The 27,182-nt window shown below is 48.9% G+C and overlaps 1 protein-coding gene across 1 annotated transcript in view; it reads right to left on the bottom strand.

Moving 5' to 3' along the window:
* LOC134966849 (uncharacterized) overlaps positions 1-27,182 on the bottom strand; it is a 188,840-nt gene that overhangs the window by 70,077 nt on the left and 91,581 nt on the right. The window contains exons 12-15 of the mRNA XM_063943893.1: positions 25,225-25,352; positions 22,928-23,128; positions 21,591-21,742; positions 20,993-21,118 (exon numbers count right to left, since the gene is read on the bottom strand). Coding sequence (XP_063799963.1) covers positions 20,993-21,118; positions 21,591-21,742; positions 22,928-23,128; positions 25,225-25,352 — 607 coding nt within the window. The remainder of the gene's footprint in view (positions 1-20,992; positions 21,119-21,590; positions 21,743-22,927; positions 23,129-25,224; positions 25,353-27,182) is intronic.

The raw sequence follows: 27,182 nt of genomic DNA, 5'->3' as shown, positions 1-27,182 counted from the left end.
GAAAAAGCCGTGAGTAAAATACCTAACTGCATAGCAAATTTACTTGGCGCAGCCGCAGTGTGAACATTGCGCATGCGCAGTTAGCGGAAAATCCCACCGATGCAAAGGAAAATAACAAGCGCACAACTCGGAATGAGGGCCTATGTACCCAGTCTGCTTCAGATCCTCATCATGTAATGCTCCTGCCCCGTTGTGCCGCAGCGGTCATCAGCTTATACACACCAAAGGTGTTTGCCTCTGTAGACGCTTATCTGTGTGCATTCCTATCCTTGCAGTGCGAAATAAGGCAAGGTGCACTGCACAACCTGGCGTAGTGCTCACTCCACATCCGCCCTCTACTCTCTACTTAGGGCAGTTTGCCTAATTGGACCTGTCATCTACCCCCAGCTTCAGCTGCCGAATGCCCCTAATGTCCAGGCAGCTTTTGTAGGCATAGAACAATGGTCCTCATTCCGAGTTGTTCGCTCGCAAGCTGCTTTTAGCAGCTTTGCACACGCTAAGCCGCCGCCTACTGGGAGTGAATCTTAGCTTATCAAAATTGCAAACGAAAGAGTCTCAAAATTGCGAATAGACCTCTCTTAGCAGTTTCTAAGTAGCTCCAGACTTACTCGGCATCTGCGATCAGTTCAGTGCTTGTCGTTCCTGGTTTGACGTCACAAACACACCCAGCGTTCGCCCAGACACTCCTCCGTTTCTCCAGCCACTCCCGCGTTTTTCCCAGAAACTGCAGCGTTTTTTCACACACTCCCATAAAACGGCCTGTTTCCGCCCAGAAACACCCACTTCCTGTCAATCACACTATGATCACCAGAACGAAGAAAAAACCTCGTAATGCCGTGAGTAAATTACCTAACTGCATAGCAAATTTACTTGGCGCAGTCGCACTGCGGACATTGCGAATGCGCATTAGCGACTAATCGCTCCGTTGCGAAAGAAAAGTAACGACCGAACAACTCGGAATGAGGGCCAATGTTTCAGCTGTTATTGACCACTTTCATCAGGAACAGTGCGGAAACATTGAACGTAATGAAAGACACCTGCTGAGATAAACGTGTTTGTTCCCCCGAGCGTCAGTATACAACGGTGTGTGTGTATAAAGAATTTTTGGACTTTGGTGAAATTCCTGGGAGAGGCTGGACACACACTGGGTTGGGCTGTATAGAGTGGTGCTTGAGGAGTGCAGGTACTTTAAAAATCAAACTATACCCTACGTCTGCTGGAGCCCTTCCGATATGCTTAACTCCTTCACTGCGGACAAGTGGCTCTTAGTAACCTTCTCGGGCAGCAGAACTTAGAGACACCATTAAGCTTGAAGTCCGTTTTATAAAAAAGAGGATTTTGGTACTTACCGATAAATCCATTTCTTTGAATCCTCTAGGGGACACTGGAGTCCTATACAGTAGGGGTGTGAAGCTTGCAACCGGAGGTGTGGCACAATCTAAAATTAGCATTGTCCGCACAGCCGGCTCCTCCCCCTTCACATCCCTCCTCCCTCAGTTTTGAAAATTTGACTGAGAGAATAGGACATGATACTATAGCACATGGCGAGGAACCGAACCGTACAACATATCAAACAGCAACCAATAACTCTTAACCAAATAACTAACGCTGTTTATACGAACTGTTTAAAACAAGAACTTTGAACACAGCAGGTTGACAGCACCGAGGCGGGCGTCCAGTGTCCCCTAGAGGATTCAGAGAAATGGATTTATCGGTAAGTACCAAAATCCTCTTTTCTCTTTCATCCACTAGGGGACACTGGAGTCCTATACAGTAGGGGACGTCCCAAAGTTATCCCCCAGGGAGGGAGTGCTGTCAGTGGCCTGCAAAACTAAACGTCCGAACTTAAGAGTTTCCGGACGCAAATGTAGCAAACCTGTAAAATTTTGCGAACATGTGGACTAAGGACCACGTTGACGCTCTGCAAAGTTGCGTAGTGGAAGTACCGCCGGCAACCGCCTATGAGGCACCCACTGATCGGGTGGTATGAGCACCCGTCGGAACCGGAACCTGTGTGCCACAGGAAATATAAGCTTGCCGAATGGTAAATCTAATCCAGCTAGACAAAGACTGCTTAGAAGCTGGCCAAACCTTCTTAGGCCCATCACAGAGAACAAACAAATGGTCCGACCTTCTGAAGGACGACGTAACTTGTACGTATTCCCGGAAAGCTCAGACAACCTCCAAGGACACGTCCTATCTGTGAGACCCTGGAAAGATGGGACCACAATTGGCTGGTTTACATGAAACCCTGAAACAACCGTAGGTAGGGAATCTGCCTTCGGACGGAGCTCTGCCCTACCCCCATGAAAAATTAAAAAGGGACTCTTACACGATAAGACACCCAACTCAGAAAACCTCCTGGCCGAAGCCAAGGCAAGCAATAGTGAGACCTTCCAAGAGAGATATTTCAGGCCTGTTCTTGCGAACGGCTGAAAAGTTGGTGATCTCCAAAATTTCAACACCAAATGTAAGTCCCCCTGCGCAGTGGGAGAATGAAAAGGGGGTAGTCTCCTCAGAACCCCCTGTAAAAAGGTCTGAATCTTCTGCAAGGATACTAATCGCTATTGAAACCGGATGGAGAGAGACAAAATTTGAACCTTCAGAGATCCCAGCTTCAGTCCTACATCTAGCCCGGCCTGAAGGAAAAGGAGAAGTCTGGATACGTGGAAGTTCTGTGAACTCCACCCACGTTCCTGACACCCTTCCATGTACGTCTTCCAAATCCTGTAGCAGTGCATGGCTGCTGTGACCTGCTTCCTAGTGGCAAGCATTGTAGGAATGGCCGTTCCAGGTATCGCTCCGTTCCATAAGATCCGGGTTTCAATAGCCACGCTGTTAAACGCAGCCTGCTTAGGTCTGGGTGTGGGAATGGTCTCCGAGACAGCAGGTCCTCACTATGAGGCAACTGGCAAGGATCTGCCGCTAGTAACCCCCGCAGGTCGGAGTACCCACTCACTGCGGGGTCCATCTGGTGCATCCGAATTGCCCACATTCGTTCTTGTTTCACCCTTTTCAGAACCCTGTGTATGGGTAGGAAAGGTGGAAAATGTAAACCCTACCTGTAACAAAGACGTGTTAATGTGTCCAGTCCTTCTGCTGCTGTATCTCTTGTCCTGGACAATGATTTGGGCAGCTGATGGTTTTGTCGCGACACCATTAGGTCTACTTGAGGTAGACCTCATCTCCTCATCACCATGTCTAAAATCCGTTAATGTAGTCACCACTCTCCCGGATGCATGGCCTGGCGACTGAGATACTCTGCTTCCCAGTTCTCCACACCTGGAATGAACACTGCCGAGAGGATGATGTCTTGTCTTTCTGCCTACAATAAGATTCTTGTGGCATCCTCTAAAGCCTTCCTGCTCATTGTTCCTCCTTGATGGTCTATGTAAGCCGTCAACGTGACATTGTCCGACTGTATCCTTAAGTGCTGACCCATGACGAGGTCTTCGGTTAAGAGAAGCGCCGTGTAAACTGTTCTGAGTTCGAGAATGTTTATGGGTAGGCTGTCTTCCAGTAACGTCCATCTGCCTAGAAACGGATCTTCCTCGAAGACGGAACCCCAACTTCTGAGGCTGGCGTCCGTTGTCAGGATCCTCCAATCCGAAATGCCGAATCTCTTGCTGCGAGATTCCTGTGCAACGACCACCAAATTAAGGAGGTTCGCATGCGCGGTGTAAATCGGATTCTTCGATACAGAAGCCAATGCGAAACCGCTCCCTGAGTAATGAGGTTCATCTGGAATGGTCGAGAACGAGGTCTGCCGTACCGGAGAGCTTCGAACGACGCCACCATCTGCCCGAGAAGTTGCACACAGAGGTTTAGAGAAACCGTTTGTGTCCTCAGCACCTGAGCCACTACTCTCTGTAGGTCCTGGACCTTGTGATCAGTAGATAGTCTAGATAAGGTATAATCGTGACCCTCAACAGTCTCAATCCTCCAACATGATTGCCATGATCTTTGTAAAGATTCTTGGGGCTGATGATAGGCCGAACGGCAAGGTCCAGAATTGGTAGTGATCAGTCACCAGTGCGAAACTTAAGTAAGCCTGGTGAGGAGTCCAGAGCGAGATATGCAGATATGCATCCTTTATGTCCATGGATACCATGCATTCGCCTCATTCTAAGCCTGCAATGACCAACTGGATTGATTTCATCCTGAATTTGCAGCTCCTTAGAAATTGTTTTAAAACCTTTTAAATTGAGTATTGGTCCGACCGTCCCGTCTGGCTTTGGCACGACAAAAAGAGTGGAATAGAAAAGCCTCCCTCTCTGCGAGGCGGGAACTGGGACAATGACCTCTGACCATAGCAATTTCTGAAGTGCTGTTAGTAGTGCCTTCTTCTGAGGGCACGAGGCAATCCTGTTGTAAACAAACTGACTGAGGCCTCTGTTGAAAATCCAGTTTGTACCCCGGGAAATTATGTTGTTTATCCAAAGTTCTGGTGAGGTTTTTTTTTTTTTTTTTTTTTTGGCCTAGATGTCCGAAACCCTTCCAGACGCGCGCCCATCCAGGGGGGGCCCCAGAAGAGATGGGAGGCCTTCATGCCACGGTCTTGTCAGCAGGTTTATCCTGCTTTCTGGTCTTTGACTGTGAGTGGCCTCTACCTCTGCCTCCACATGCTTGTGTACCGAAACTTCTTCCTTAGGCTCGAAGGGACGGTGATCCAAATGAATTAGACATTGGTTTCGAATAACCTCTCCTAACCTGTGGAGTGGTTCTCGTATAAAGGGTAGGTAGAAACGTGGACTTCCCTGCTGCAGCTTGCGAAATCTACTTGTCCAACTCTGGACCGAAAAGCATTTCACCCCCAAAGGGGATGGGTTCTACCGCCTTCTTGGTGTCAGAGTCTGCGTGCCATTCTCTTAGCCATAAAATCCGTCTAGCCGATATGGCCGATGCAGAGATGCGCAATGCTATCCTGCTAATATCCTTTGAGGCTTGACACAGGTATGAAGCGGATTCTGGAATATGTTCCGCCAGTTGGGTAATATCTTCCAAGCTATTTTCCTCTTCAATAGCTTGTACAATACGTCCAGACCATGCTCCCATGGCCTTGTTAACCCAAACCCAGACGATCGTAGGTCTCCGTGTGCCACGAAAAATTTACTTTAAAGCTGTCTCAATTTACAATCGGAAGCCTTCTTTTAAAACCGTGATATTAGGTATTGGTAAGATTGTCTTCCTTGACAACCTTCCTAGGGAAGCATCCACTACTGGTGGAGTCTACCACTTATCCATTACCCCGTTAGGTAAAGGGTAAGTTACCTGAAACCTCTTTGTAATTTTAAAGCGTTTATCAGGTTGCTTCCAAGTCTCTGCGATTGGAGAAATGTAAGAATGGGAAACACCGCTGAATGCGTTTGTTTATTTATTTATTTATTTATTTAGGAATTCGATTTATCCGAAATCCTCTAGCTCCTTAACTTTTTTTTTTTTTTTTTTTTCACTTTAAAGTTTAGGATCTCTTCTACCACGTCAAAGTAAGGAATCAATACCCGCGATTGCCGTGTCCTCTTCTGGAGAATCGGCGTCTAGGTTAGGTTCAATCATCCTCTGATTCTGGTACATTAGGAAGAGGTCTTTTAACTACCTTGCGCACCTTTGTTTCTGCTTGTGCGGGCGGTGTTAAGAACGATGAAAGAATTTCTCATCAGGTTGAGAATCCCGCAGCCCATTCTGATTGGTGCTTGCGTGATCCCGCCATCTCCTTGGAGATTTTATCTGCAAGGTCTTCCACCTATGACCTAGACGGAGCCCTGCTCCCAGGTGTAGCGTCCTTGTCTGGAGTCGCACACCCCGGAGCTGCCAACATGCGTGCTCGTTTTGTTACCTTCGTACAAACATAACAGGTCTTGTTGTTTAAACCCCCTACCAGGGTACTACGCAGTGCTTTCCCCTTTACACTAGGAAAAGAAAGACTGCGGTAGATGATGGAAGCAAAAGTTTCGGATCCGGCTGGAAATACTGTATGCCAAAAGGAATAGACAAGAATAAATAAATCAAAAAATAAAATAAATAATAATTAAAAACCCAGCCGACCAAGTTGTATCCGCCTGCTTCCTTGTATTTTCTACAGGATCTTTGTACTAGAAGTCCTTTTGAAAATATAAATGGAAAGTAAAATTATTTGTTCAGGAGATCCTCAGTATTTTTCGCAATATATACTTTCCCCAGCAGAGGGAGCTATTGCTACATTATAACATCCCTCTTGGTATCTATACGAGGGGGAAGGAATGGCGCCACTTAGAATTAAAATGCCGTCACTGAAAAAGTTTGGGAACATCCAAATCTCCCCTAGGTAAACTTATCTAATATACCTCACTATTCAGTGCTTATAAGTAATGCAGCCTGTTACCCATATATATATATAATGCTGCTAATGTAACGCTTGTTACACGCTGACAGAACGGCATCAGGAAACACTAACCTCCGCAGTGACAGACCAGTCCCCACTGTCGCACTTCCACCGTGTGGGTATGCAGTGGAATACTAAGGCAGGCGTTCCGTTGGCTGCAGCAGACAGTCTCTCACGCGGCTAAGAGATCTCCCCAGCCGCGCGGAATTCACTGCAGCGTCTCTGCCCCCCGTCGCGCGCGCTCCGGGACCGCTCTGACTAAGTCCTGTAGCGGTGCTTTGCTAGTCTCTCCCCTCACGCGCTGCATGATCTGGCTCTACTCCGGGATTGCTAGCGGCGCTTGTCAGAGGCTGTTCAGTATGGGAGATTAGTCATATCCCCCCGGCGCGCTCTTCCAGCCCCGCTCAGTCTCTGCTCGCTGGTGACCGCTGCGCCGCTGTAGTGACCTATTGATTATTTTAACCGGGGGGAAAAAAATAATTAAAAACCTAACATGAGCCCCTATCATACAACCAGTACTCACTGCGCCTGGATTAGAGGATCTCCTTGCAGAGAGATGCAGATCCCCTCAATAGGGATCATTGTCTCTCCCATATTAAGCAGCCTTGTCCCCCTTTTGTTAGGTTGACGCAGCCCTTATTACTTGGATTTTTAGAGTTTTTAGAGTTTCTAGTCAGGAGCTCAGAGCTCCATGTGCTACCTCCTTAGCACAATTTTCAAAACTGAGGGAGGAGGGATGTGAAGGGGGAGGAGCCGGCTGTGCGGACAATGCTAATTTTAGATTGTGCCACACCTCCGGTTGCAAGCTTCACACCCCTACTGTATAGGACTCCAGTGTCCCCTAGTGGATGAAAGAGAAATATATATTTTTAGGGCTCTGACAACGTCTAGCAACTTGGAGTCCTCCAAATCGCTAGTAGCCGCAGGCACCACAATAGGCTGGTTCAAATGAAATGCTGAAACCACCTTAGGGAGAAACTGAGGACGCGTCCGCAGTTCTGCCCTGTCCGAATGGAAAATCAGATATGGGCTTTTGTACGACAAAGCCGCCAATTCTGATACTCTCCTGGCTGAAGCCAGAGCCAGTAACATGGTTACTTTCCATGTAAGATATTTCAAATCCTCCGATTTGAGCGGCTCAAACCAATGTGATTTGAGAAAATCCAAAACTACATTGAGATCCCACGGTGCCACTGGAGGTACCACCGGGGGCTGTATATGTAGTACTCCTTTGACAAACTCCTGGACTTCAGGAACTGAAGCCAATTCTTTCTGGAAGAAAATCGACAGGGCCGAAATTTGAACCTTAATGGACCCCAATTTGAGGCCCATAGACAATCCTGTTTGCAGGAAATTCAGGAATCGACCCAGTTGAAATTCCTCCGTCGGGGCCTTTCTGGCCTCACACCACGCAACATATTTTCTCCAAATGCGGTGATAATGTTGTGCGGTCACTTCCTTCCTGGCCTTAATTAGAGTAGGAATGACTTCCTCTGGAATGCCTTTTTCCCTTAGGATCCGGCGTTCAACCGCCATGCCGTCAAACGCAACCGCGGTAAGTCTTGGAATAGACAGGGTCCCTGCTGAAGCAGATCCCTTCTTAGAGGTAGAGGCCACGGATCTTCCGTGAGCATCTCTTGAAGCTCCGGGTACCAAGTCCTTCTTGGCCAATCCGGAGCCACTAGTATTGTTCTTACTCCCCTTTGCCGTATAATTCTCAGTACCTTTGGTATGAGAGGCAGAGGCGGAAACACATACACTGACTGGTACACCCACGGTGTCACCAGAGCGTCCACAGCTATTGCCTGAGGGTCTCTTGACCTGGCGCAATACCTGTCCAGTTTTTTGTTGAGGCGGGACGCCATCATATCCACCTTTGGTTTTTCCCAACGGTTCACAATCGTGTGGAAAACTTCTGGATGAAGTCCCCACTCTCCCGGGTGTAGATCGTGTCTGCTGAGGAAGTCTGCTTCCCAGTTGTCCACTCCCGGAATGAACACTGCTGACAGTGCTATTACATGATCTTCCGCCCAGCGAAGAATCCTTGCAGCTTCTGCCATTGCCCTCCTGCTTCTTGTGCCGCCCTGTCTGTTTACGTGGGCGACTGCCGTGATGTTGTCCGACTGGATCAACACCGGCTGACCCTGAAGCAGGGGTTTTGCCAGGCTTAGAGCATTGTAAATCGCTCCTAGCTCCAGTATATTTATGTGAAGAGACATCTCCAGGGTTGACCACACACCCTGGAAGTTTCTTCCCTGTGTGACTGCTCCCCAGCCTCTCAGACTGGCATCCGTTGTCACCAGGACCCAATCCTGTATGCCGAATCTGCGGCCCTCTAACAGATGAGCACTCTGCAACCACCACAGAAGAGACACCCTTTTCCGTGGCGACAGGGTTATCCGCTGATGCATCTGCAGATGCGATCCGGACCATTTGTCCAGCAGATCCCACTGAAAAGTTCGTGCGTGGAATCTGCCGAATGGAATCGCTTCGTAAGAAGCCACCATCTTTCCCAGGACCCTTGTGCATTGATGCACAGACACTTTTCCTGGTTTTAGGAGGTTCCTGACTAGATCGGATAACTCCCTGGCTTTCTCCTCCGGAAGAAATACCTTTTTCTGAACAGTGTCCAGAATCATCCCTAGGAACAACAGACGTGTCGTCGGGATCAGTTGGGATTTTGGAAAATTCAGAATCCACCCGTGTTGTTGGAGCACTACTTGGGTTAGTGCTACTCCGTCCTCCAGCTGTTCTCTGGACCTTGCCCTTATCAGGAGATCGTCCAAGTAAGGGATAATTAATACGCCTCTTCTTCGCAGAAGAATCATCATTTCGGCCATTACCTTGGTAAAGACCCGGGGTGCCGTGGACAATCCAAACGGCAGCGTCTGAAACCGATAATGACAGTTTTGCACCACGAACCTGAGGTACCCTTGATGTGAAGGGCAAATTGGGACATGCAGGTAAGCATCCTTTATATCCAGGGACACCATAAAGTCCCCTTCTTCCAGATTCGCTATCACTGCTCTGAGTGACTCCATCTTGAACTTGAATTTCTGTATGTACAGGTTCAAGGATTTCAGATTTAGAATAGGTCTTACCGAGCCGTCCGGCTTCGGTACCACAAATAGTGTGGAATAATACCCCTTTCCCTGTTGTAGGAGGGATACCTTGACTATCACCTGCTGAGAATACAGCTTGTGAATGGCTTCCAATACCGTCGCCCTGTCTGAGGGAGACGTTGGCAAAGCAGACTTTAGGAACCGGCGAGGGGGAGACTTCTCGAATTCCAACCTGTAACCCTGAGATACTACCTGCAGGATCCAGGGGTCCACCTGTGAGTGAGCCCACTGTGCGCTGAAATTCTTGAGTCGACCCCCCACCGCTCCTGAGTCCGCTTGTAAAGCCCCAGCGTCATGCTGAGGGCTTTGCAGAACCCGGGGAGGGCTTCTGTTCCTGGGAAGTAGCTGCTTGCTGCACTCTTACCCTTTCCTTTGCCTCGGGGCAGATATGACTGTCCTTTTGCCCGCTTGTTCTTATAGGACCGAAAGGACTGCGGCTGAAAAGACGGTGTCTTTCTCTGCTGAGAGGTGACCTGGGGTAAAAAGGTGGATTTCCCGGCTGTTGCCGTGGCCACCAAATCCGATAGACCGACCCCAAATAATTCCTCCCCTTTACACGGCAATACTTCCATATGCCGTTTGGAATCCGTATCACCTGACCACTGTCGCGTCCATAAACTTCTTCTGGCAGATATGGACATCGCACTTACTCTCGATGCCAGAGTGCAAATATCCCTCTGAGCATCTCGCATATAAAGAAAAGCATCCTTTAATTGCTCTATAGTCAATAAAATACTGTCCCTATCCAGGGTATCAATATTTTCAGTCAGGGAATCCGACCAGACCACCCCAGCACTGCACATCCATGCTGAGGCGATGGCTGGTCGCAGTATAACACCGGTATGTGTGTATATACTTTTTAGGGTAGTTTCCAGCCTCCTATCAGCTGGATCCTTGAGGGCGGCCGTTTCAGGAGACGGTAACGCCACTTGTTTTGATAAGCGTGTGAGCGCCTTATCCACCCTAGGGGGTGTTTCCCAGCGCGCCCTAACCTCTGGCGGGAAAGGGTATAATGCCAATAACTTTTTTGAAATTAGCAATTTTCTATCTGGGTTAACCCACGCTTCATCACATACATCATTCAATTCCTCTGATTCAGGAAAAACTACAGGTAGTTTTTTCACACCCCACATAATACCCCTTTTTGTGGTACTTGCAGTATCAGAGATATGCAAAGCCTCCTTCATTGCCGTGATCATATAACGTGTGGCCCTACTGGAAAATACGTTTGTTTCTTCACCGTCGACACTAGATTCAGTGTCCGTGTCTGGGTCTGTGTCGACCGACTGAGGTAAAGGGCGTTTTACAGCCCCTGACGGTGTCTGAGACGCCTGTACAGGTACTAACTGGTTTGCCGGCCGTCTCATGTCGTCAACTGATTTTTGTAACGTGCTGACATTATCACGTAATTCCATAAACAAAGCCATCCATTCCGGTGTCGACTCCCTGGGGGGTGACATCACCATTACCGGCAATTGCTCTGCCTCCACACCAACCTCGTCCTCATACATGTCGACACACACGTACCGACACACAGCAGACACACAGGGAATGCTCTATCGAAGACAGGACCCCACTAGCCCTTTGGGGAGACAGAGGGAGAGTTTGCCAGCACACACCCAAGCGCTATAAACATAAATGGGAACAACCCTACAGAAGTGTTGTATCCCTTATAGCAGCTTAAATATATTAATATCGCCAAAAAAGTGCCCCCCCTCTCTGTTTTTACCCTGTTTCTGTAGTGCAGTGCAGGGGAGAGTCCTGGGAGCCTTCCTCACAGCGGAGCTGAGCAGGAAAATGGCGCTGTGTGCTGAGGAGAATAGGCCCCGCCCCCTATTTCGGCGGGCTCTTCTCCCGGAGTTTGTGAGACCTGGCAGGGGTTAAATACATCCATATAGCCCCAAGAGCTATATGTGATGTATTTTTAGCCAGAACAAAGGTATTTACATTGCTGCCCAGGGCGCCCCCCCCCAGCGCCCTGCACCCTCAGTGACCGCTGGTGTGAAGTGTGCTGACAACAATGGCGCACAGCTGCAGTGCTGTGCGCTACCTCATGAAGACTGAAAAGTCTTCTGCCGCCGGTTTCTGGACCTCTTCATACTTCAGCATCTGCAAGGGGGCCGGCGGCGCGGCTCCGGGACCGGACTCCATGGCTGGGCCTGTGTTCGATCCCTCTGGAGCTAATGGTGTCCAGTAGCCTAAGAAGCCAATCCATCCTGCACGCAGGTGAGTTCACTTCTTCTCCCCTAAGTCCCTCGATGCAGTGAGCCTGTTGTCAGCAGGACTCACTGAAAATAAAAAAACCTAATAACTTTTTCTAAGCAGCTCTTTAAGAGAGCCACCTAGATTGCACCCTGCTCGGACGGGCACAAAAACCTAACTGAGGCTTGGAGGAGGGTCATAGGGGGAGGAGCCAGTACACACCACCTGATCCTAAAGCTTTACTTTTGTGCCCTGTCTCCTGCGGAGCCGCTATTCCCCATGGTCCTGACGGAGTCCCAGCATCCACTTAGGACGTCAGAGAAAGGACTGCGCCTGATAATACGGCGTCTTCTTATGTTGAGAGGCGACCTGGGGTAAAAATGTGGATTTCCCAGCCGTTGCCGTGGCCACCAAGTCGGAAAGACCGACCCCAAATAACTCCTCCCCTTTATAAGGCAGCACTTCCATATGTCGTTTGGAATCTGCATCACCTGACCACTGTCGCGTCCATAACCCTCTTCTGGCAGAAATGGACAGCGCACTCACTCTTGATGCCAGTCGGCAAATATCCCGCTGTGCATCACGCATATATAGAAATGCATCTTTTAAATGCTCTATAGTCAGTAATATACTGTCCCTATCCTGGGTATCAATATTTTCAGTCAGGGAATCCGACCAAGCCACCCCAGCACTGCACATCCAGGCTGAGGCGATTGCTGGTCGCAGTATAACACCAGTATGTGTGTAAATACATTTTAGGATACCCTCCTGCTTTCTATCAGCAGGATCCTTAAGGGCGGCTGTCTCAGGAGAGGGTAGAGCCACCTGTTTTGATAAGCGTGTGAGCGCTTTATCCACCCTAGGGGGTGTTTCCCAGCGCGCCCTAACCTCTGGCGGGAAGGGATATGATGCTAATAACTTTTTAGAAATTATCAGTTTTTATCGGGGGAAACCCACGCATCATCACACACCTCATTTAATTTCTCAGATTCAGGAAAAAATAAGAATTTACTTACCGATAATTCTATTTCTCATAGTCCGTAGTGGATGCTGGGGACTCCGTCAGGACCATGGGGGGATAGCGGGCTCCGCAGGAGACAGGGCACATCTAAAAAAGCTTTTAGGTCACATGGTGCGTACTGGCTCCTCCCCCTATGACCCTCCTCCAAGCCTCAGTTAGGTACTGTGCCCGGACGAGCGTACACAATAAGGAAGGATCTTGAATCCCGGGTAAGACTCATACCAGCCACACCAATCACACCATACAACTTGTGATCTGAACCCAGTTAACAGTATGATAACAAAACGAAGTAGCCTCTAAAAAGATGGCTCACAACAATAATAACCCGATTTTTGTAACAATAACTATGTACAAGTATTGCAGACAATCCGCACTTGGGATGGGCGCCCAGCATCCACTACGGACTATGAGAAATAGAATTATCGGTAAGTAAATTCTTATTTTCTCTAACGTCCTAGTGGATGCTGGGGACTCCGTCAGGACCATGGGGATTATACCAAAGCTCCCAAACGGGCGGGAGAGTGCGGATGACTCTGCAGCACCGAATGAGAAAACTCCAGGTCCTCTGTAGCCAGAGTATCAAATTTGTAAAATTTTACAAACGTGTTCTCCCCTGACCACGTAGCTGCTCGGCAAAGTTGTAATGCCGAGACTCCTCGGGCAGCCGCCCAAGATGAGCCCACCTTCCTTGTGGAGTGGGCCTTTACAGATTTAGGCTGTGGCACGCCTGCCACAGAATGTGCAAGTTGGATTGTGCTACAGATCCAACGTGCAATCGTCTGTTTAGACGCAGGAGCACCCATCTTGTTGGGTGCATACAATGTAAACAACGAGTCAGTTTTTCTGACTCCAGCTGTCCTTGAAATATATATTTTTAATGCTCTGACAACGTCCAGTAACTTGGAGTCCTCCAAGTCGCTAGTAGCCGCAGGCACCACAATAGGCTGGTTTAAGTGAAATGCCGAAACCACCTTAGGGAGAAATTGAGGACGCGTCCTCAATTCTGCCCTGTCCGAATGGAATATCAGATATGGGCTCTTGTATGACAAAGCTGCCAACTCTGAAACTCTCCTGGCAGAAGCCAGGGCCAACAGCATGGTTACCTTCCATGTAAGGTATTTTAATTCTACCGATTTTAACGGCTCAAACCAATGAGATTTGAGAAAATTTAGAAACACGTTCAAATCCCACGGTGCCACTGGAGGCACTATTGGGGGTTGTATATGTAGTACACCTTTGACAAAAGTTTGTACTTCAGGCACTGACGCCAATTCCTTCTGGAAGAAAATTGATAAGGCCGAAATTTGAACTTTAATAGACCCCAATTTTAGGCCCATAGACAATCCTGCTTGCAGGAAATGTAAGAATCGACCCAATTGAAATTCTTCCGTTGGAGCCTTCTTGGCCTCACACCACGCAACATATTTTCGCCAAATGCGGTGATAATGTTGTACAGTCACTTCCTTCCTAGCCTTTATCAAGGTAGGAATAACTTCCTCTGGAATGCCCTTTTCTTTTAGAATCCGGCGTTCAACCGCCATGCCGTCAAACGCAGACGCGGTAAGTCTTGGAACATACAAGGTCCCTGCTGAAGCAGATCCCTTCTCAGAGGTAGAGGCCACGGATCCTCCGTGAGCATCTCTTGAAGTTCCGGATACCAAGTTCTTCTTGGCCAGTCCGGAGCTACCAGTATCGTTCTTACTCCTCTTTTCCGTATAATTCTCAGCACCTTTGGTATGAGAGGCAGAGGAGGGAACACATACACTGATTGGTACACCCACGGTGTTACCAGAGCGTCCACAGCTATTGCCTGAGGGTCTCTTGACCTGGCGCAATACCTGTCCAATTTTTTGTTGAGGCGAGACGCCATCATGTCTACCTTTGGTTTTTCCCAACGGTTCACAATCATGTGGAAAACTTCTGGATGAAGTCCCCACTCTCCCGGGTGAAGGTCGTGTCTGCTGAGGAAATCTGCTTCCCAGTTGTCCACTCCCGGGATGAACACTGCTGACAGTGCTATGACATGATTCTCCGCCCAGCGCAGAATCCTTGCCGCTTCTGCCATTGCACTCCTGCTTCTCGTGCCGCCTTGTCGGTTTACGTGGGCGACTGCCGTGATGTTGTCGGACTGGATCAACACCGGCTGACCCTGAAGCAGCGGTTTTGCCAGACTTAGAGCATTGTAGATCGCTCTTAGCTCCAGTATATTTATGTGAAGAGACGTCTCCAGGCTTGACCACACGCCCTGGAAATTTCTTCCCTTTGTGACTGCTCCCCAACCTCGTAGGCTGGCATCCGTAGTCACCAGGACCCAGTCCTGTATGCCGAATCTGCGGCCCACTAACAGATGGGCAGTCTGCAGCCACCACAGGAGAGACAACCTTGTTCTTGGTGACAGTGCTATCCGCTGATGCATGTGCAGATGCGATCCGGACCATTTGTCCAGCAGATCCCACTGAAATGTCCGTGCATGGAATCTGCCGAATGGAATCGCTTCGTACGAAGCCACCATCTTTCCCAGGACTCTTGTGCATTGATGTACTGACACCGTTCCTGGTTTTAGGAGGTTCCTGACAAGTTCGGATAACTCCCTTGCTTTTCCCTCCGGGAGAAACACCTTTTTCTGAACCGTGTCCAGAATCATTCCCAGGAACAGCAGACGAGTTGTCGGGGTCAATTGAGATTTTGGAAGATTCAGAATCCACCCGTGTTGCTGGAGCACTACCTGGGTTAGTGCTACACCGACTTCCAGCTGTTCTCTGGACTTTGCCCTTATCAGGAGATCGTCCAAGTAAGGGATAATTAATACGCCTTTTCTTCGTAGAAGAACCATCATTTCGGTCATTACCTTGGTAAAGACCCGAGGGGCCGTAGACAAACCAAACGGCATCGTTTGAAACTGATAATGACAGTCTTGTATCACGAACCTGAGATACCCTTGGTGTGAGGGGTAAATTGGGACATGCAGATAAGCATCCTTTATGTCCAGGGACACCATGAAGTCCCCGTCTTCCAGATTCGCTATCACTGCTCTGAGTGACTCCATTTTGAACTTGAATTTCTGTATGTACAGGTTCAAGGATTTCAGATTTAGAATAGGTCTTACCGAACCGTCCGGCTTCGGTACCACAAATAGTGTGGAATAATACCCCTTTCCCTGTTGTAGGAGGGGTACCTTGACTATCACCTGCTGAGAATACAGCTTGTGAATGGCTTCCAAAACCGACGTCCTTTCTGAGGGAGACGTTGGTAAAGCAGACTTTAGGAACCGGCGAGGGGGAAACCTTTCGAACTCCAGCATGTAACCCTGAGATATTATCTGCAGGACCCACGGGTCCACTTGTGAGTGAGCCCATTGATTGCTGAAAATCTTGAGTCGACCCCCCACCGTTCCTGGGTCCGCTTGTAAAGCCCCAGCGTCATGCTGATGGCTTTGTAGAAGCCGGGGCGGGCTTCTGTTCCTGGGCAGGGGCTGCGTGCTGCCCTTTCTTACCCTTTCCTCTGCCTCTCGGCAGATAAGACTGTCCTTTTGGTCGCTTTTTATAGGAGCGAAAGGACTGCGGCTGAAAAGACGGTGTCTTTTTCGGTTGTGAAGGGGTCGGAGGTAAAAAGGTGGATTTGCCGGCAGTTGCCGTGGTCACCAGGTCCGAAAGACCGACCCCAAACAATTCCTCTCCTTTATATGGCAATACTTCCATATGCCTCTTGGAATCCGCATCACCTGACCACTGTCGCGTCCATAAACTTCTTCTAGCAGATATGGACATCGCGCTTACTCTTGATGCTAGAGTACAAACATCCCTCTGAGCATCTCGCATATAAAGAAAAGCATCCTTTAATTGCTCTAGAGTCAATAAAATACTGTCCCTATCCAGGGTCTCAATATTTTCAGTCAGAGAATCCAACCACACTACCCCAGCACTGCACATCCAGGCTGAGGCTATTGCCGGTCGCAGTATAACACCCGTATGTGTGTATATACTCTTCAGTGTAGTTTCCAGCCTCCTATCTGCTGGATCCTTGAGGGCGGCCGTATCAGGAGACGGCAACGCCACTTGCTTTGATAAACGTGTGAGCGCCTTATCCACCTTAGGGGGTGATTCCCAGCGCGCCCTAACCTCTGGTGGGAAAGGGTATAATGCCAACAACTTCTTTGAAATTAGCATTTTTCTATCGGGGGTAACCCACGCTTCATCACACACATCATTCAATTCCTCTGATTCTGGGAAAAATACAGGTAGTTTTTTCACCCCCCACATAATACCCCTTTTTGAGGTACCAGTAGTATCAGAGAGCTGCAAAGCCTCCTTCATTGCCGTGATCATATAACGTGTGGCCCTATTTGAAAATACGTTTACTTCCTCACCGTCGACACTAGATTCATCTGTGTCGGTACCCGTGTCGACTGACTGAGGTAAGGGACGTTTTACAGCCCCTGACGGTGTCTGAGATGCCTGAACCGGTACTAACTGGTTTGCCGGGCGTCTCATTTCGTCAACTGACTTTTGTAATGTGCTGACATTATCACGTAATTCCATAACCAAAGCCATCCATTCCGGTGTCGACTCCCTAGGGGGTGACATTACCATCATCGGCAATTGCTCTGCCTCCACACCAACTTCGTCCTCATACATGTCGACACACACGTACCGACACACACAGCAGCCACACAGTGAATGCTCTATTGAAGACAGGACCCTCCTAGCCCTTTGGGGAGACAGAGGGAGAGTTTGCCAGCACACACCAAAAGCGCTATACAGTATATAACAACCCTAGAAGGTGTTGTTTTTATATATGCGCTCTCAATATATATTTATATCGCCAATTTATGCCCCCCCTCTCTTTGTTACCCTGTTTCTGTAGTGCAGTGCAGGGGAGAGTGGGAGCCTTCCTCACCAGCGGAGCCGTGCAGGAAAATGGCGCCGAGTGCTGAGGAGAATAAGCTCCGCCCCTTTTCCGGCGGGCTTTTCTCCCGGTTTTTCTAATAAACTGGCCTGGGTTAAATACATACATATAGCCTTAATGGCTATATGTGATGTATTTATTTGCCTCTAAGGTACTCTATATTGCTGCCCAGGGCGCCCCCAGCAGCGCCCTGCACCCTCCGTGACCGAGATCCGTGAGCCGTGTAGCAACAATGGCGCACAGCTGCAGTGCTGTGCGCTACCTCTATGAAGACTGAAGTCTTCTGCCGCCTGTTTCCGGACCTCCGTTCTGCCGTTCTTCAGCGTCTGTAAGGGGGATCGGCGGCGCGGCTCCGGGACGAACCCCAGGCTGACCTGTGTTCCGACTCCCTCTGGAGCTCAGTGTCCAGTAGCCTAAGACTTCAATCCTCCTGCAGGCAGGTGAGTTGCAAGTCTCTCCCCTAAGTCCCTCGTTGCAGTGCTCCTGTCGCCAGCAGGAGACACTGATTAGAAACCTAAAAAAAAACTTTTCTAACTAGCTCTTTAAGAGAGCCACCTAGATTGCACCCTCTCGGACGGGCACAAAAACCTAACTGAGGCTTGGAGGAGGGTCATAGGGGGAGGAGCCAGTACGCACCATGTGACCTAAAAGCTTTTTTAGATGTGCCCTGTCTCCTGCGGAGCCCGCTATCCCCCCATGGTCCTGACGGAGTCCCCAGCATCCACTAGGACGTTAGAGAAACTACGGGTAGTTTTTTCTCACCGAACATAATACCCCTTTTAGTGGTAGTGGTATTATCAGAAATATGTAAAACATTTTTCATTGCCTCAATCATATAACGTGTGGCCCTACTGGAAGTCACGTTTGTCTCTTCCCCGTCGACACTGGAGTCAGTATCCGTGTCGACGTCTGTATCTACCATCTGAGGTAATGGGCGTTTTAGAGCTCCTGATGGCTTTTGAGACGCCTGGACAGGCACAAGCTGAGTAGCCGGCTGTCTCATGTCGTCAACTGTCTTTTGCAAAGAGTTGACACGGTCACGTAATTCCTTCCAGCATCTCATCCACTCAGGTGTCGACTCTCTAGGGGGTGACATCTCTATTATAGGCAATTGCTCCGCCTCCACATCATTTTCCTCCTCATACATGTCGACACAACGTACCGACACACAGCACACACACAGGGAATGCTCTGATAGAGGACAGGACCCCACTAGCCCTTTGGGGAGACAGAGGGAGAGTATGCCAGCACACACCAGAGCGCTATATAAATATACAGGGATAACCTTATATAAGTGTTTTTCCCTTTTATAGCTGCTATATGTTCAAATTACGCCAAATTAGTGCCCCCCTCTCTTTTTTACCGTTTCTGTAGTGCAGGACTGCAGGGGAGAGTCAGGGAGACGTCCTTCCAGCGGAGCTGTGCGGGAAAATGCGCCTGTGTGCTGGGGAGATAGGCTCCGCCCCCTTCTCGGCGGCCTTTTCTCCCGCTTTTATGAGGAATCTGGCAGGGGTTAATGTACATCCATATAGCCCTGGGGGCTATATGTGATGTATTTTTGCCAGCCAAGGTGTTTTTATTGCTGCTCAGGGCGCCCCCCCCTAGCGCCCTGCACCCTCAGTGACCGGAGTGTGAAGTGTGCTGAGGAGCAATGGCGCACAGCTGCAGTGCTGTGCGCTACCTTGGTGAAGACAGGATGTCTTCTGCCGCCGATTTTCCGGACCTCTTCTTGCTTCTGGCTCTGTAAGGGGGCCGGCGGCGCGGCTCTGGGACCGGACTCCATGGCTGGGCCTGTGTTCGATCCCTCTGGAGCTAATGGTGTCCAGTAGCCTAAGAAGCCCAATCCACTCTGCACGCAGGTGAGTTCGCTTCTTCTCCCCTTAGTCCCTCGATGCAGTGAGCCTGTTGCCAGCAGGTCTCACTGAAAATAAAAAACCTAAAACTAAACTTTTCACTAAGAAGCTCAGGAGAGCCCCTAGTGTGCACCCTTCTCGGCCGGGCACAAAAATCTAACTGAGGCTTGGAGGAGGGTCATAGGGGGAGGAGCCAGTGCACACCAGGTAGTCCTAAAGCTTTACTTTTGTGCCCAGTCTCCTGCGGAGCCGCTATCCCCATGGTCCTTACGGAGTTCCCAGCATCCACTAGGACGTCAGAGAAACAGCAAAACCTGAACATTGAGGAAACCAAGTCTTAGCAAGCCATCCAGAGGATGAAGCAGGAGAACCCTGTATCTGGCACCATGTGATGTATGTCTTCCATACGCTATAATAATATCTGTCTGACGCTTTCTCAGTGGAATCCCTTGGTCTGGTGAGCATAGCTTCAACAGCCAAAGTGAATAAAGTCAAAACTCAGTAGGAGAAAAGGGCACTGGCAAAAGCCACCGACAGGAACCCTCTGGAAAAATTCTGTATGTCTGTCCAGTACTGCAAGGACGACTGAAAAGGCTTCAACCTTCATTTTATCCAGAATCCTCGGCAGCATGTCCATCTCCAGCCCTGACATGGCGATTACCAGGAATGCCATCAGACCGCCTGGTCCTGGCACAGTCTTTGCAGACCAAAAACAAACAAGACTGGACGTTCTCACTCAGGCCATCTGTTATTTGAAAGGTCATTCTCATGGCCAAAAGACTCCTGTTATACCCCCGCTACCCCACCCCCATAAATGATGTACACCACTGCTGTGGCCCTGTTGGACTGGATTTCTACTCCAGAGCTTTGATCAGAAGATTGGACTTATCTAGGGTCCAAAGACCCTGATAATGAACCAGAAGCGTGACCGCTCCCCAAACCCGAAGGCCAGTGTGTCCAATGCTGCCAGCGTCCAATCCCACGTCCTGTAGGGCTTAAATAAATAAAACCTATGCTGCAGGAGCAGCCCGAAGACGCCCCAACACTCTGGCGTACTTGCGCCGGCAGGCATGAGGTATAGAAGGCAGGAGCCACAGACAAGCGTTTAGGTTTAAAGTGTCCTCACCCATTAAGCACCACCATAGCCCAGTTGATCCCAGTGTCACCAATTGCAGAACGAAGAACATAGTTCCCTAGTGCATGATAAGTGGACTACAGAACTTTAAATATTTCTACAGATCCAGAGCTCTGGGAGCCATCACCTTCCATTATCCCTCTCCTATGTATTCTGCACGCACAAGAGGCATTGGCTGTCTTCCAGCCACTAATGGTAAGTGAGTTCTAGACTGGACTGGACTGGACCAAAAACACAACTGCATGTAACGATTATAGCCCCGCCCCCGCAGAGTAGACCCCACCCTAGAGGATTAGGTGCTGAAGAGAACTTATAACAGGGATTCCCCTTCAGTGCTGGGCAGAGTGATACAGAAGTGAAAACGTGGATTCAGTATAGAGCGTCAGTAAATACCTTTAACGGTTTCTTCCCCAGATATTCTCCATGCATCTGCCTAATGGCTTTACAGGCACTTGTGATATCGCAGTACTGCAGCAGCGCGTGGGTTGGCTGTTCATGCACCTTCTCGATTTCAATATCCTGGAAAGTAGGGGAGAGGAATATAGTCATATCAGTAAGCAGTATGAATCAACACCCGGCGGTGATCATTCTAGTACCCTGCACCTGTCACAAAACCAGCCAAAAAGTTATCATCTGACAGCCAATAGCAAGAAATCAGACTGCAGGTCTGGGACGAGACTGCTGGAAGTCTGATATGAGTGCAGATGTAGCAGCCTAAACTCCCCGCCTGCTGTTATCCAGCGTCTCAAAGCTGCCCCCAGACCTGATAACTAGGAGAGACGGGATCTGAGCAACATAAACTCTCCACCTGCTGTTATCCAGCGTCTCATAGCTGTCCCCAGACCTGATAACTAGGAGGGACGGGATCTGAGCAACATAAACGCTCCACCTGCTGTTATCCAGCGTCTCATAACTGTCCCCAGACCTGATAACTAGGAGGGACAGGATCTGAACAGACCACAGTTTACAGAACAGAACAAAGCAGACGTACCACAATCTCCCCGAATTGCTGGAAAACGTTATGAAGCTCAGGGCTGGTGATAGTTTCCTCCAAATTACCAATCAAGAGAGTCCTGGTGGCCTTGGGGTGAAATTCATCTATTGTCTTGTCCAGAAGTGGTAACTCAAACTCAGTTTCTATTTCTGTAAGGAATAAAACACTAAAGCTCATTACCTACAGCATAAGAGGAGGGTCCTTATAGTGCGGCACCAGGGCTCGCACAATGCAGCACTTACTGCCGACACCACAGAGGAGACAGAAGGGGAGCAAGAAAAGAGGGAAAGCCACAAAGAAAAACATATAGGTGTGAGGGAAAGAGAGACAGAGAGACAGGGATATAGAGATAGAGAGAGAGAGAGAGAGAGAGAGAGAGAGAGAGAAGAGAGAGAGAGAGAAGAGAAGAGAGAGAGAGAGAGAGAGAGAGAGAAGAGAGAGAGAAGAGCGGAGGAGGAGGAGGGGGGTTTGAGTCAGAGATGCTGCATCCACTCCAGTGACAGTTGCCGGAGTTGTGATTAGGAAGAGAGAAAGAGAGTGAGAGAAAGAAATAGCGAGAGATAGAGTGTAAGATAGCGACAGAAAGAAAGACAGCGAAAGATAGAGAGAGAGAGGGGAAGACAAAGAGAAATAAAGAAAGAGAGAGCGATAAAGAGAGGAAGACAGAGAAAGAAAGAAAGAAAGAAAGAAAGAAAGAAAGAAAGAAAGAAAGAAAGAAAGAAAGAAAGAAAGAAAGAAAGAAAGAAAGAAAGAAAGAAAGAAAAAGAAGAGATGAAGATGGAAAGACAGAGAGAGAGAGAGGGAGAGAGAGAGAGGGAGAGGGAGAGGGAGAGAGAGAGAGAGGGAAGAATACAGAAGGAGAGTAAGGGGAAAGTGAAATCCCGCAGTGAGGGTTCTCCCTGCTCCCTAATAGTAATAACAGAGTAACAGGAAACCAGTTTATATAATGGTTCGGTCGCTTGAATATTCTGTCAGTGTTTTGTTGATGGAAGTTGTCTCCTAAATCCACAATAATATAACCATGAAAACAAAAGAAAAAAGACCTTTAAGATATTTTATAAGGTGTGGCCTTAAAAGTCGAAACGCGTTGGTAGGAGGCGCCTGTCCTGTATGTGCCGCTCAACCTGGTAGCCCAGAGCTCTCCACATAACCCGGGTTCCTACATCTTGGAGACGCTGTTGAAGAGTCTCCGTAGTTACTATCTGGTAGCGGAGCACTTCGGCTAATTGTGGGACTTTTTGCTTTTATCATTGTGCAAAACAAAGTCTGAATTTGTAAGTGACCATCCTCATCCCCTAGTTTATGAAGGTATACCTGTGTCTGGGGCAACATACCCGTTTCCTCCCAGGCGGTCGCTTTGATCGGAAAGCCCAGAATCACTTTGCCTTCTGAGGCGTTAAGGGCGTCCTGCTGATCCTCCTGATGCCTGAAAAACACCAGGCCGTATAACTTCTCGTGTGCACCGCGAATCTGTACCGCCAGCAGCTCCCCGTACTTCTTATACTCCTTATAGATAGCGTATTGAAGACCTGCAGCTGGAATCAAAGCACAGAAATCTGTTACCCAATCAGAGCATGACATAACACCCGTAGACAATGCAGCCAGACAATGACCATCTGTGACTGGATCCAGGACCACATAGTGTCCCAGTACCGGGCAATAGGAGAAGCCACTCTGTAACCTATGTATGTGATGGTGCGTTGTCCTCTGTTCTCACCTATACCTGGCCCATAACGGCTGCTCAGAGAACCCTGCAGTGGGATTACAGACAGGAAGTCTGTTGTGCAGTGGCAATAAGGTTCCCCACATGATCACATCCAAACCCAGGGGCCCATGTGCACCACACACCCGTCACAGATACGCCAATGGCCTTTCCGGCGGTGCACGTCTGTGCGTCTGCATGTGCAAGGACTGAGAGGCAGACTCTGTACATCTTCAGTCTCACCATGGAGGCCTGCGGCAGGCCCATGCTAGATGCAGAGACTCTGTCGGAGAGCGGCCTCTAATGTGAAAGATTACGCGTCCGAGTCTCCAACCACTTCTGCCATGTATCCGCGATATTCCCATAACACGCCCAGTTATGGGAATATGCATCGAAATAGTGACGTCCCTGGCACTATCCAATACATCAGACTCCGGGCATCTCAGCCGCTGCTGCGTCTCTGCACGTATTCGCCATGGGATACGTATGTTGCGCAGGTTTCCAGGGATCTTCCTGCATGTGCAGTAGCAGAAAATGACCAACGTCCGTGACCATCAGCATTGGGTGCGACTCAGAATACAGGTGTAATTTTAACTCCGTTATAGGAGCCAATTCCATCACAACCTACATTCCATCGGAACAGCACTGGAACGCTTAGAACGGCGCCAAATAGCGCCCAGAACATCGCTCATATTACCTGGCAGTGGTACATGAGAAACGCAAATCTTAGCTCTGCGTAATGTGGGCAGTCACACTTCACACGGAACCTTGGGCCTAATTCAGACCTGATTGCTCTCCTGCGTATTTGCAGAGGTTTGCGATCGGATAGTCGTTGACCAGACAGAGTGAAAACCCGCCCGGTGCAAGTCTGCGTACACCTTGTGAAAATTTCTGCAAACGCCGGTCAGCTGCAAATCCGTTCTCAACTCACTCACCATCGAATTATTTTTCCAGTCTGTGCGTAGCCCAGGACTTACCCCTACAGTGCCATACAAACAGGCTGATCGGGCTGGAGCCGACGTCACACACCCGCCCTGAAACGCTTGGGAACGCATGTCTTTTTCCTGACACTCCCAGAACACGGCCAGTTACCATCCGCAAAGGTCCGCTTACTGTCAATCAACCTGCGAACGCCTAGAGACCAAAAAAGTCGCTGGATTTTTCGCAGTTCGGTCTCACGCGTGCGCACTTTGATCCGTAAACATGCGCAGTCGATCGATAATCGGCCCCCATGCGAATTCGTACAACAGCGATCAGGTCTGAATTACCCCCCCCCCCCTTGTACGTTACAGCAAAACTGCGGAAACGCAGGTGTGTGCCCCCAGGACAAAAACCGCCTCTGACAGCGCAATGCCTTCCATTTACAGGTTATCTGGCTATATACTACGGCGGTTCTTCAGAGTTGCTAGCAAACCAAAAAAGTTACCAATTGGGCAAAACCATGTGCACTGCAGGTGGAGCAGATGTAACATATGCAGAGAGAGTTAGATTTGGGTGGGTTATATTGTTTGTGTGCAGGGTAAATACTGGCTGCTTTATTTATACACTGCAATTTTAAATTTCAGTTTGAACATACCCCACCCAAATCTAACTATCTCTGCACACGTTACATATGCCCCCCCCCCCCCCCACCCCTCTGCAGTGCACATGGTTTTGTTCAATTGCTAACTTTTTTGGTTTGCTAACAACTCTGGATAACCCCCTAAGGCCCTTAGCAAGCTGCAGAGTCGCCTGTACAGCAGCAATTTCTGTACATTCATTATGTTATGGAAAAGTGTTATTTTCTGGCAATAAAAAATAAATAAATTATTGGACAAGAATAAGGCTGGAATATAGCACAGACTGTCACAGAGCTAACGGGATAGAATTGGTGATATAAACAATGCGACATGCTACATCTAGTAATCACTACCAACAACATAGACCTACCTCTACGACGCACAGGGAGATTCTCAACTTTTATCCCAAAACTTTTGCGAGGTTCATCGTCATCTGACTGGGAGGGAGGAGCTGGGACTGCGGCACATCCATCGCTGGAGTCACTGCCGGCGTCGCTGCTGTAACATAACGATTCCGGTCAGACCTGACATAACAGCGCAGCATCAACTCTGGAGGAACTACAACTCCTGACATGCTGCTGATGAGCTATAGATTACCCAATGTTAGACTGTAAGCTCCTGCGGACAGAGCCGTATTATCCTCCTCGCACTATTCCTGTTACTAGTGCACCTCTGTTCCCCATCGGCGACTCCAATCCTGTCTGTCGCCCATCTTGGTGGTACAGGCTCACTGAGCTCTGCTGTCCAACTCACTCTGACAGTGAGATGTAATGAACCATGCTACTTGGAGGACTTAGATAACAAATGGAGGAGGACCAACTTGAGGCTTAGGGCAGTGGTTTCCAAACTTTTTTGAATCACGGCGCCCTAGAATATCAGAATTTTTTTCACGGCACCCCTAGGCCAAAAATTTCTTATTGAGAAATTTAGAAAGAAATTTTACATTAAGTAGATTGCGTTTATATGTCATCCTTAGGGTCAGTTGTGTGGTGAGGGACAAGATTTACTTCTGTTTGTCCACATATTTTATGACTGGCAGCCACCAGCACTGGTTTTGCCTATTATATTGACCATGAATAATTTGAATTGGTCCTGGATCACTAACCCAGGGCACCCCTGCAAGTGCCCCGAGGCACCCCAGGGAGCCACGGCACACAGTTTGGGAACCTCTGGCTTAGGGTCATCTCTGAGGACATCCCTCCGCGGGGTCTCAAAGACTTTTTCACTAGAATGTTTAATGAGATCCTAGACCAAGACCCAGCCTCTTCCATCACATTTGACACAGCATACGCTGCCCTTTGACCGAGAGGTGCTCCAACGGATTGCCTGAGGGATGTGATCTGCCACCTGCATTTTTACTACCAAAAAGAGGACATCCTCCACAAGGTGCGAGGCCTAAATGGCATTTATCTGGATGGTCAGCAGACATAAATTTTCCAGGACTTCCCCATGACCCCTCTCCAGAACCGTACGGCTCTACGCCCCTTTTACAGCAGAGCTATGGAAACTGGGTGTCAAACAGAGGTGGCGATTCCCGTTCAGTCTGCAGGTCTCCCATAATGATAAATTGTCCATCCTCAGGGAACCGGATGAACTATCCACCATACCCATTTAGTTATGGTTCCTCTGGGACCTTTGAACTCCTGCTGTCTCCTGTTGGAGCTATCCCGTGCTTCTGCTGCAATGCTGGCTCTGGGCCATGGTGGTCTACTATTGAACTCTAGGTTCAGGTTATATCGCTCATCTTTGTTTTTACTTAGGAGGTGTTTCTTACCACTGTTGTGTGTTGATCTAAAGGTTGTCGTTGTCACTTGCCCCACGGGACAGATGTACTTACATTATTTATTTTCCTTAAGTTCTGGTATTATATTGGGAATGCTTGTTGTCGGTTGTGTCTTCCCTTCCCACGCCTGTCCTCCTCGTGTTCCTCAGAGTCGCCGTTAATGCTAAAGGTTTAAACATTCCCGAAAATTGCCCTACAGCCTTCCGAGATGTGCTTGCTGCGCGGGTAGATGTGGCCATTATACAGGATACGCACAGTAAGTGTGGCGCCGCTCGTCCACTTACGGACCACAATAATACCTTGCCCCTTATTAGTAACAGCAGCAAAGGTCAATCATTAGGGGCTATTTTGTTTTTGAACTGCCGACCATTCCAAGATCTGGAGATTTAGTTTAGTGGAGGGAAAGGATCCGACAGCGGCATCCCATGTGCAGGAATACCGGCAGGGAGGCAGCGAGTCCCCTCGCGGTCCAGCTGCGCTCACCACGCTTCGGGCCCTGTGGCGAATGAAGCTCTATTCCCACACGGTTGGTGGCGTGGACCCAC

Source organism: Pseudophryne corroboree, chromosome 10 (assembly GCF_028390025.1).
Source record: "Pseudophryne corroboree isolate aPseCor3 chromosome 10, aPseCor3.hap2, whole genome shotgun sequence".
In the NCBI taxonomy this organism is placed as follows: Eukaryota; Metazoa; Chordata; class Amphibia; order Anura; family Myobatrachidae; genus Pseudophryne; species Pseudophryne corroboree.
The sequence above is the reverse complement of the archived record's forward strand: the minus strand, read 5'-3'. Positions and strand labels throughout refer to the sequence as shown.